Source organism: Lissotriton helveticus, chromosome 4_1, assembly GCF_964261635.1.
Source record: "Lissotriton helveticus chromosome 4_1, aLisHel1.1, whole genome shotgun sequence".
Classification (NCBI taxonomy): Eukaryota; Metazoa; Chordata; class Amphibia; order Caudata; family Salamandridae; genus Lissotriton; species Lissotriton helveticus.
Genome location: NC_136063.1, coordinates 1,067,816,382 through 1,067,828,680, shown reverse-complemented (window position 1 = coordinate 1,067,828,680; position 12,299 = coordinate 1,067,816,382). Strand labels below are relative to the sequence as shown.

General features: G+C 49.8%; 1 protein-coding gene across 1 annotated transcript in view; it reads right to left on the bottom strand.

Moving 5' to 3' along the window:
* Positions 1-12,299, bottom strand: part of DNAH5 (dynein axonemal heavy chain 5) — a 5,174,212-nt gene that overhangs the window by 4,822,030 nt on the left and 339,883 nt on the right. The window contains exons 5-6 of the mRNA XM_078687662.1: positions 9,593-9,814; positions 8,131-8,268 (exon numbers count right to left, since the gene is read on the bottom strand). Of these exons, the coding sequence (XP_078543788.1) occupies positions 8,131-8,268; positions 9,593-9,814 (360 nt within the window). The remainder of the gene's footprint in view (positions 1-8,130; positions 8,269-9,592; positions 9,815-12,299) is intronic.

The following is a 12,299-nucleotide window of genomic DNA, read 5'->3' as shown; positions in this document are numbered from 1 at the left end:
GGACCCATGATTAGAGTAGGCACCTAGGCGAGAATTATCGAGTCCGTGGACATTGAGCCCAAGACCCTGCCGCGTTGGGAATTGAACCCTGGTCCCTGGTCCCGGGCCAGACCTCTGCCTCAGGGCCTGCCGCTCTAATCGGTGAGCCACACTTCTCCACTTCATATGTAAGGAAACCTATATCTGCCGTGAGAGGTGCAAGCACCAACACAAACAGGATGCAATGACAGGCCTGTAGTCACAGTTTAAGTGGACTCCCATGGGTGGCACATACACGCTGCAGCGCATGGGATACCCCTGGTGTACCTCTGTCCTGGGTAGCTTAGTACCATGTACTAGGGACTTACAAGGCACTCCAGTAGCCAATTTTGGATGCACAAAAGTACTTACCATGGTCAAATTTAGGGAGAAAGCACAGTGACTTGGGTCCTGATTAGCAGGATCCCGGTCAGCCTAGGGCAAAAACATACTGACAACAAGCAAAAAGTGGTGGTAACCATGAAAGCCGAGCCTACTTTCCTACATACACTGCCTGCAATAATGGGTGGACATTATTTTAAATATTGCACTTGGGCACTGCACACAACTTGAAGGTAGGGTGTGCTATGTACATTAATTCTGATTTACATCATGTTGCATGGTTTTTTCAAAGGACTTGAACTCTGGTCGTGTTTTAAGGGCTCTCTATTCCTTAGGAGACCAATTTCTCACAATCATGTTTCTTACCACATAGTACTCCTGAATTCATGGCCTTTCTGAACATTTTTGGTGTTAGGAAAAGATCAGTTTCTATATGAATTTAAAAAAAAAACAGATTTTATTGACAGATCACATATAAATCGCAGAGCTCTGTACCCCAGAGTTATCTGCCAGGCAAATAGACACATGTGTGACATCGCAACCCATCATGACTTTTTGCATATATAACAAGAGAACATAATCAATGTAAAGAACAGCCTTCCCCCCTCCCCCCCCAACTGCCCCTCCCCCTCCCGGATCCCTCCCCCTCCACGCACGGTTACTAACTTTTCGGCAATCAGTATACACACATCCATCAACACGGCACTCTCACATGTCCAGAATTGGGTCTTGTTCTGGCGGGGGGTCAAGCCATATACCCCTGAAGTCGGCCCACCGCTTCCAAATTTTACAGTGCTTACGAGGGCATCCCCGGGCATGAAATATGGGCTTCTCCATCCCCATGCAAAAATCTAGCCCCCTCTTCCACTCTATTAGTGACGGGGCCCTCGGGTCCTTCCACACCCTGGCTATATCTCTTTTGGCCACTGTGAGCCCTAGCAGTAGTAAGTGTCTCTTGTAGAGGTTACTCCCCACCCCATCCATCACATGCAGAAGGCCCAGGTGTGGCGTATGTGGGAGCACCCATCCAAGTGCCTCATCTAATCCACTCCACACCCCATTCCAGAACTTGTCTAATTGGCTACAGCTCCACACCGTGTGCAGGAAAGTTCCCACCTACCGACCACATCTAGTACAGTCCGGGGATACAATGAGGCCCGCCTGCCACAGCCTCCGCCTAGTGAAGTACACCCTATGTAGGTATTTAAATTGGATTAGCCCAAGTCGGACAGATATGGCTGCGCCCCTGGGACTTGCCAGAGCCTTATTCCAATCCTCCTCCTCCAGTGTCCCAACATCTTCCTCCCAGGTCTCCCTCAACTTCTGCAATGTGGAGGAGCAGTGGATGATCAGGGACTGGTAGATGAGTGATATTTTTTTGGTCTCAATATAGCCCATGAAAACCCTAGCTTCTAGAGGGCTAAACTCGGGAAGCGAGGTCAACTCCTCCAGGTGTGGGGCCAGTGCATGGCGGAGTTGTAGGTAGCAGAAGAATTGAGTGCGGGGCATGTTATATTCTGTCCTCAGCTCCTGGAACGACTTGAGGGACGTCCCTGTCGTGACATCACCCCAATTTAGATATCCCGATGTCGTCCCACCTCGTAAAGCCCTGTAGTGCTGCCAGGCCAGGCAGGTGGCCGTTACGCCATAGGGGAGTTTCTTCGGTCAGGGTCTGCCACCAACCCATCCGACGCAAAGATTGCCTCCAAATGCCAAACACTACCTGTGTCACTGGTGGCAATGCCTTACGCCTCTGTATGTAATGTATGGGGCTCCATCAAAAACCGCTCCAGGGCACGGGCTGGGTCTCCCCTGTCCCCATACCACCATTCATTCAATACTAAAAGATGCGAAGCTTGGTAGTAGGAGAGTACATCAGAGGTCGCCAAGCCCCCACAAAACGTTGACCGAAAGCATGTGCGCAGCACCACACGGACCGAGCCGCCCACCCAAAGAAATTGGCCATTGGCCTAAAGCGGAGTTCACTTGTTTGAACCAAGAAGGTGAAATAGGATAGGGATGGTTTTGCAGCTGGTAAAGCAGTCGAGGCAGGGCCACCATTTTAAATATGGCCGATCTGCCATATATGGTCAGGGGCATGCGGGACCATATTTTAATATCTGCCCGGGTCCGTTCCCAGACTGGCGCCATGTTTCGCTCCCAGGAGACAGCGGGGATCTCGGATAAAAACACCCCCAGATATTTAATGCCCCCGACTGCAATCTGAAGCGCTGAGGCCCAGTCCCCCACTGCCGGGCCACTCCCCAACACCCAAAGTTTAAACTTACGTGGGTTCATATATAGTCCCGAGGTCTCGCCAAAGATCTGCAGGATGCGCAGGAGTCGGGGCCCCGACCTATTGAGGTCCGTTAAAAAAAACAGGACATCGTCCGCATATAAAGCGATTCTATCCGACGGGCCGCGCTCCCACTCAAACCCCCTCATCTGCGCATCTATACGTACCCATGCAGCCAATGGCTCCATAGCCAAGGCGAACAGGTAGGGCGAGAGGGGGCAGCCCTGCCTGGTACCCCTCCCGACAGCAAAGCTCGAGGACAAGACCCCCGCCACCCTGACCGAAGCCGTCAAGTCTGTGTATAGCAACCTCAAATAGGACATAAAGTGGGGTCCAAAATTTAGTCGGGGCAGGAGCGAGAACAAGTATGTCCAGCTGAGCGAATCGAACGCCCTGTCCATGTCGGCCAGGAAAAGCGCCGCCTGTACTCCCGCAGACCGAACCGCCGCCACCGCTACGTGAGCCCGCCTGTTGTACCGTGCTGCTCGTTGAAGCATAAAGCCAGCCTGGTCCGGGTGAATGAGATCTGTAATATACGGCAATAACCTATTAGCCAACGCCTTGGCCAATACCTTGGTAGAGAAATCGGGCGGTACGAGGCATGCTGCTCCGGGGGCCGACCGGGCTTGTGAAACACCACTACCTCCGCATGTCTCCAGTCCGGGGGCAGGGAGCCTCGCTCCCTAGCCTCCCCCATCACTGCCCTGTAGTGGGCCCCGAATTGCAGGTGAAATTTTTTTAAAGAATCCGCTGGAAAGCCATTGGGGCCAGAAGCTTTGCCAGTGTTCAGCTCACCTAGAGCCACCCCAAACTCTTCATCCGTCAACGGGAATTCAAGGCGGTCTCGGGCTTCGTCCGAAATTGCTCGCGGCGGTAGATCCGCTATAAACTTGTCAATTAAATCCGCGGCAATGCATTCCTTCGGGGCATATAGGTCGGCGTAGTAGGCCGCGAAGCCCTCAGCTAGCTTCTTGGGATCCGTGACTTGGGACCCAGTGTCATCTTGAATCCCCGGGGGGGTCTGAGCCTGAGAGAGGCCCTGACACAGTCTATGGAGCATCGTCCCTGATTTGTCGCCCCATTGGTATACTCTACTACGGGTCGCCAGCCACAACTGCCGCGCCTCATCCAACAATAGCGAGGCATATGACCGCTGTGCCAGCAATAACTGCCCAACTATCTGGTCCTCCCCCTCAATGCTGCCGCGATGCTCCAAGTCCCTGATCTCCGCCTCAGCTTGGTATAAGATCTCCCTGCGCCTCCTCCGAGCCGCAGCACACCAAGCTATATCTATGCCCCTCAGTGTGGGTTTCATTGCCTCCCACAGTGTCGTCTTGTCTGCCACTGTCCCCACATTTTCAGACAAATAGTAGGCTATGGCCTCCCTCATGTGCTTTTGATAGTCCACCTGTTGCAGATGCCAGATGGAGAGACGCCAGCCAAATGGCTGTCTCTGCCTATCCACACATATGGCTACCGCAGTGGGGGAATGTTCCGACAGCCCGCGCAGCAGTATGTCTGCGGCCTCCACTCTACCCAGAGCCGCCCTAGGAACAAATATGTAATCCAGCCTGGAAAAAGATTTGTGAACTGCGGAGAGAAAGGTATATTCTCGCTGTGCGCCGTGCATGTGCCTCCAGGTATCCACCCAATTCAGGTTCCTGACCATATCACTCAATTTGGTGGAACTAACTGCCACACTCCCTCCCCCAGGCCGGTACCTATCCCGTGCACTGTCCATGACGTCATTCCAGTCACCACCCACCACTGCAAGTACATTTGGAATGTCTGCCCATACTGCAAGAATCTTTTCCACAAGGGACCACTGTAAAGGGGCATATACACAATCTAGCACAAGGGGCTCCTCCCCTAGTGTACCCTGGACAAATATATAGCGGCCCTGCATATCTACCCAATGGGTGGAATGGACATATGGGACCCTGCGGTGCACCAAGATGGCCACCCCTATGGAACCTTTCGTAGAACCGGCGTGGAAGACCTGATGATAGCCATATCATTGGAGGCACAGTGTTTTATTACCAAGGAGGTGTGTTTCCTGCAACAGCACTATATCCGCCCGCCCTCTTTGCCTGCCTCAAGACTGCCCCTCTTCTCACATTCCAGCTGAGGACACGAATCGAGCCCCCGGGTCCACTGGCCCTACTATCTGAGCATGACATCAAGGACCCCCTGGATCGAAGAGCCACAACACGCGCCATGAAGGTGCACACTCGATCACCTTTGCTACATTGCCAGAACCGTGCATCCCCCCCAAACCAACAACAAACAAACCACCCTGTCCCCAACCCCTTTCCCCACCCCATACCTCAAGAAACAATGAAGTACCTGTCGCGGTGTAGCAGGGTCTCCACCCCCAACACGAGGTCGATGACCCTCCACACCAATGGATCCCCATAAGACTACCCTACCCCCCAAAAACCTTCAACCCAAAACTGGGGGACAACCCCGCCCGTGAATAACCCCCCCCCATCCCGGCTACCCTTGAGTCACCTACTGAGATATCTAAACGCTTCAGCCATGTTCCACACCCATTTTGTTGGGGGCCCACTATACCCAAGAGCACGACACACCATCATGGAGGGCAATTACAATATACCAACAGTATGTCCCTCGAAACGTTCAGGTGCCCTTCATCTGATTCCCGGCAGCTCCTTTCTCCTTCTCTGAGGCAGTGCCCGACGTAGACCGCTGCCTGGACCTGGACCTCCAGTTGTCCTTCCGCCGCGCCTCCCGGGAGGGCCACGCCTGCTGCCCAACATTAGAGGAGTCAGAGTCCAGCCCGGAGGTCTATGCACTCTCACTGGCACTGTTTCATCTGTCCAAGCAAACAACTACTCTGGGGATTCAAAGAAGTGGGTGCGGGACTGAAACATGACCTGGAGGCGGGCCGGATAAAGTAGGGCATATGGTATTTTCAAATCACACAGCCGAGCCTTGGCCGCTGTAAAAGACTGCCGTTGTTGTTGTACCATGCAGGTATAATCTGGGAAGATCAGGACACGCTGATTTTCATACATCAATGGTTCCTTCGCTCTGGCCTGTTTTAGGATGTACCGCATGTCATGACTGCCTGGATGTTGCCACACAAAGACCTGCCGTCAAAACCTTCAGGAGCGTAGCCGGCAACACCACCCCGGGACCCACCGCGGCCCGGCCGCCGAAGCGCCGATCAGGGATCCCCTCCGCTGTCGCTATGGCCAATAGTGTCCCCAGTCCGCTCCTCCCGATCCTAGGGCTTCACACTCTCTACAGGCTGCAGATAGTGACCACTCCAAACCTCAGCTCCACCACCGGCCACCGATGCAAGTGGGGCCAGGGCCACAGCAGCCGGCCCCCGGCGACAGCAGCCCCCCCTCCGGTAGTGACTCGGCCCGGGCTGGATCTAATGGCACCAGGGCCCCTCACACAGCCACCACACTCTCCGTGGCCCGACCCGGCCGCCGCTCGACTGGTCTTAGGCACCTTCAAGGATTGCTGACCACAGGGTCTTCCCACGTCCCCACGTCTGGGGGGGCGCCGCGTACCTCCTTACTGTCTGGGCCGTCTGGCCGACGCCATCCGGGAACATCCACCACCAGGTCTGAAGTCGGATGCCACACGGGGGGAGCGTTCTAATCTCGAGCTCCCACCTCGCTGTCCAGGCCAGGCTGCCCTGCCCTCGCCTCTCACCGGGGCCCGCTTGCCACACCGAGATCTTCACTGACTGTGGGGGCCCCAGATGCTGCAGCGAGGGCTGCCCGTGTCCGGCGTCTGCCCCTATCAAGTCGTGCTCGCCCCGCCTGGGCCGGGCCCCCAGCGCCGTCACAGGTCTACCGCCGGGCCTCACGAAAATCGAGGTCCCCGGCTGCCGCCGGTGGCGCAGGCCGCCCTCTCCACCGCTTCCCCCGTCCCGTCCTCAGAGCTCCAAGGCGACAGGGGCCCCATCCATGATCTGTCAGCTCTGTCCGGGGAAGTCCACCTCAAGATCGGGGGTCGGGAACCACCCAGGGAGGGTGCTTCAACACCGTATTCTGCCGCTCTGCCCGGGCTAGGCCCCGCCACCCTCTCTCCTCACCGAGGCCAAGGGCCCGATTGTCTCCCCAGGGCAGGCGCAGCCAGCGGGGTCCCCAGACACCACAGATCATTGGGCCAGCCGCGGACCTCCGCCGATGCGGGCCCGCTGCACACTGTCCATGCCCCCGGCGCCTCCACTCTCCCCCAGCCGGGACTCACGAAACTCGAGCTCCCTGGCTGCAGCAGGTCACCCAGGCCGCACCGCTCTCGTCCGCTGCCGCCAGGCCCCCGGTGCTCCAAAGCAGCCGGAATTTCACCGGTGGGAAGCCGTTAGCGTCCGATACAGGATGCTACCCTCAGGGTCAGTCTAGAGTGGGGAAGGCAGGATCAGGTGACGGATTTCTGGCTGGCGGGGACGGAGCTCAGCTAAGCTGCGTCTGCCATGCTGGCTGTCCAAGCCACGCCTCCCTTCTATATGAAATTTAATGGAGGCATTCGCCGATTTGCCCGTGCTTCCAGTATTGGTACACTACATAATCGTGTCGCAGGGAGATATATTTAATGGGAAACATCATTTACTACGAAGTCTTTACCACGCATGACTTTTAGTACGATTCACTTACCCCGCAAACGTCTTTTCAACGCGGGTGCATTCCACGATCGTCATCACCACGCAACGTTCTTTCCTTCCAGTCTTCGTTCTCTCGTCCTGCTCCTTCATAATTAAGAAAAGGGAACTATAAAAAGAACAAGGGGGGCTGAGGGGGTTTGGGGGGGCTGGGGGGGTCTCCCCCCCAAAAAATAACAAGCGGATTGAAAAAAAAAGAAGAAAACGGACAAAAAAAAGATATTAATTGCCTCTGACGATCAAGAAAAGAACCTCCCCAGCGACGTGACGTGTACTTCATTATAGTAGTCCTATCTCTATTTTTTCAAAACGTTTTTTGACGCTCGTTTCCGTGAAGGGCAGTGGAGAGGTGAGATAAGGATCCAATGTTTATACATAATAAAATAAAAATAAAGCGCATTGTAAATTAAAAATGTTTTAAGAAAAATGTAATCTGTAGTATTGTTTTTTTATAAATATCGATATTTTGCTTTGTTAGGCAGTTTTGAAATAATTTTTAGTAGCCTATCAGTATCATTATGTAAATTTAGAAGGGACGTAAAATTTGCGGAGTAGAATCCTGCGTTATGAATTGCTGCGTGGTAAAGACACATGCGAAGTAAAATTTGCGTGGTAAAGCCATGCGTGGTACAGGTAAGCGTTGTAAAATCATATATTCATATTTAATGTAAAGTTAGTTATTAATAAATTGTAGATCTCCTGGTTTTACAACAGGAACTTGGCTACTGTCAACATTTCCCCTGCGCAAAGGACCAAACACAGAAATCATCTGGCATTTGAATAATTTCTCATTTAACTTGCACTTCGTATATCTGGAGAAAAAAAAAATCACCTGTTCAATTTGTTTGATCCACACTTTCATACAAGTCTCGATTCTTTCCAGGGCCTCAGTGCTATTCACAACATCTATATAGTCAGTAGGACCCTTCAAGCTTTTCAAGTCAAATGTCGAACATTTTTCCAGGTTAACCTTTGTAGAAAAACGGAGTAAGAACAATGTTAGTGGTGAAAACTAAACGATCAGATGTGTCAGTCCTCTTACGTACGTGTCCTGAAGTAAAGTGTTAAACAATGTAATTGTTTTTCTGTCTTATTTAAAATGTAAGCAGTTGTTTTACTAGAGAATCTTTCAACGCGAAAACTGCAATGCACTTTTTTTCATTTTAAATATTTATGTTAATGACGGTATACTTCCAATTTGAAATTCGAGGAAATCATTATATATATATATATATATATATATATATATATATATATATATATATATATATATATATATATATTTATATATATATATATATATATATATATAAATACATACATATTTGCATTACTAGTCGAACAGTGAACGGCCTGGAATTTAAGGATTTCTCAACAGACTGAAAGGAAAATGCAATCCAAAACTGTTCCTCTTTGGCTAAGTTTGAATTGAAGGACTAAATGCTCCAAAACTCGGAGGTAAAAGTCAGAAGTATATTAAGACGGAATTGTAGGCCACATGTATCAACATTTGGAATAGCGATTACCAAATTGCGATTTTCAGAGAATCGCAATTAGGTAATCACTATTCCAATTTGTAGGGGCTTGCAAATCGAAGTACCTCATTATTATTAATGAGGTAATTCACAATTTGCGACCCCCTAGAAATCGCTAAAATCACAAGGATGGTGGCTTGCAGAAGTCAGCAGACCACCACGTCAGTGATTATTTTTCAGTAAAGTAAACTTTTTTTTAAATGCAGCCTGATTTCCTTAAAGGAAAACGGTTTCCGTTTAAAAAAGAAAATTATTAAGTTTTCTTTTCAATTTTTAAGAGCAGGCAGTGGTCCGTTGGACTATTGCCTGCTCTTAAAAAAGGCTTTCGCCACCATTCCCAAAGGAGAAGGGGTCCCTTGGGGACCCCTTCTCATTTGCAAATGGGTTTGCAAATGGGTTACCACCAACTTGAAGTGGGTGGTAAATTGCGAATGTTTTGCAACAGGGTTCACAGCCACAAAACCTTTGTACATACTGCTGCAATTCCCAATTTGGAAGGGACGCCCTAAACATGCCCCTTCCAAACAGCGAATAGCTAACCCATTTTGCGATGCGGTAACAAATTACCGAATCCCTAAATATGGTTTCACACATGTAAAAAGCCTTTTTCTGCATTCGCAAACGGGCTATTTCTGCGACTCTCCCCTATTGCGAACCCAAAATTGGTTGATACATGCGGCCTTGTGACCGTTAAACTATTGCTTTTAAATATTAAACTGTCATGGAGTAATGACCATCTAGAAAAAAAGTAATGCAAACCTTCTCCTCGAGGCTTTGCTGAGCTCCTGATAAAACGCTTACAAATCCATCCAGTGAATTGAGAAAGTCTTGCCTAATATTTGCTGAACGCTGGGGCCCACTAGCATCACCCCAGCCATGGTCCATTGTCTTTAGGCCCGGAATGTAAATTTCAGAAAGCAGCTTTTCCACACTTTTTAAGAGTCCATTTTGAGCTGTGTCCAACATGTTGAAATTCACCTCCTGGAAAAAACAAAGTAACGTGTGAGGTAAACCAGGCCAAATCTAAAAAGTGAGTGCCAACACTGAGATACACGCTGTTAAAGAGAGAATTGGCTAAGGGCTGGGGGGGGGGGGCTTAAACCCACCTCGTGTCACCCTATGGGTCAAAGAAATGGATAGATGTATGCTGGCAGAGACTGAGGTCTATAAGGCTCGGGGATGATCCAAGAAATGGGATAGGAAGTGGTCACAGTGGAATAAACACAGGGGAGATCTATGTGTGTCACCTACGGTCGAAATGGAGATGCGCAGGCAAACAAGACTGGTAGGAGATATGTAATGCGTAAACTTGATTAATGTTTGTTGGAATATTTTGATGAATACATGCAACATGTCGTCCAATCATGTAATGTATTCCTGTGTTTTAAACCAAAAACAAAGTAAAAAAAAGTAATAATAAAAGTGAGTGCCAACTACTGTTAAATTCTACTGAACGTTAATGACTCATACTAAAGTATTTGAGCACTCAATTCTCCAGCATTTACAATTTTCAATATATGCTCAATTTAGAGATGTAAGAGGATGGAGGAATGTTTGTATTGTATATTGTATCATAAATTCTTTTTCATAGCTACCAAGGTTTCAGATTGCTGTGTGTGACATTTTCATAATTTCAGTGTATTTATGAATGACATTCAATGACTATGAGTGAGACTTTTTTGCTAGCCAAAATCAAGAAATGAAGACGAGGGTAACATAAATATCAGACATTATACCCATTTGAGCAACAAGAAACTCTGAGATCATCTGAGCTGCAAAGCACCAGAAATAGAAGGGCACCTACAACTTGAAACACACAGAGGCATATGTATAAGGGAAGTGGCGGAGTGAGGCGTTAGTGTTCCTGGCTTAACCCCTCACTCCGACACTTCAGAAAAGCAGGGCTAAACCATATTTACAAGAATATGGTGCATCCCTGCATTTCCCCCTGTGATGGCGCTACGCTTAACAGCCTAGCGCCAACGCAGGTATGTTTGCACAGTAGAGCAAGGGTATCTGGTGCAGGGGAAAATTGTTTATGTGCAGAAAAGTCCAACTTCCTGCACATAAACAATCTTTAAATGCTGTTTTGTAACTTAATGCGATACCAAAGGGGATGATGGACGGAGCGTTAGAGCAAATCAAACACTCACCCCCAGTAAACTGATCTGGGTTTAATCCATCATCATTCTTTAGCTCACTCCACCACCCCAGTTCAGACATAGCCATTTGCAAATCAGTGTGACCCTGTGCCTGATGGGAACAGTCCAACCCGAACTGCCAAGCCATGTCTTCCCTGGACCGGAAACAAGCATCCTGGGACCAGTTTCTCGCTAATCAGCCTCCATCAGCGAGGCTAGTTTGAATCCAGAGGCAAAGTGAGCAAGGGACCCACGTCTGGGCATACCTTGCCAACTTAGGGCGAGCAAAGCGATACCAAAGGGGATGATGGACGGAGCGCTGATGCAAATCAAACACTCACCCCAGTCAACTGATCTGGGTTTAATCCATCATCGTTCTTTAGCTCACTCCACCACCCCAGTTCAGACATGGCCATATGCAAATCAGTCTGATCCTGGCCTCATGGGAACAGTCCAGCCCGAACTACCAAGCCATGTCTTTCCTGGACTGGAAAAAAGCATCCTGGGACAGGTGTCTGGCCAATCAGCCGACATCAGCCAGGCTAGCTTGAATCCAGTGGCAAAGTGAGCAAGGGACCCACGTCTGGGCATACCCTGCCAACTTAGGGCGAACAAAGTGATACCAAAGGGGATGATGGAGGAAGCGTTGATGCAAATCAAACCCTCAACCCCCATCCATTATCCCCTTTGGTATCGCTTTGTTGGCCTTAAGTTGGCAGGGTATGCTGTGCTGGGGGCAGCTTAGGATCATCTCCCCAGTTTCTTTCACCAGCTGTCAACGTGCCACCTCATATTCCGATTTGAAGATCATTCCAGTGAGCGTGAAGAGTGCTGCTACAATGTGCCTACTATTGTAGAAAGGAAGATTTCTACCTTTGTGAGCTGTCTCTATTCTTCAAGTACTAAAGCAGTATTCAACCTCCGTGAACAGCTACCTTTACTTCAAGCTTCGGCTGTGCGGTGTGCTTCCATATCAGCCTGCCAGCATTCCTTATCGCTGACAGGCACAGCTTCTTCATTCTCTGCGCAACACCTATCCCTCTCTCCCCTTCAACTGTATGTAGAGTTGAACCTTCCATCAATCTCTCTCAGCTGGCAACGACACGTCTTTGCGCACCCTCCTCCTTGTACCTCTGGAGCTCCTTGTTGTTTTCATTGAGAGAAGGGTTCCCAGAGACATTCATTATCTCTTCAGACCTTATCAGCACTCCCTGATGCTTCTTAGCATTTTACTGCGAGACGTTGCTGAGTAACGCCGCACGTTGCTCCTTCTCTCAGAGCTTGAGAAGAGGCCAGAAGCCCTGCCCTTCTCTAATTACCTCAGC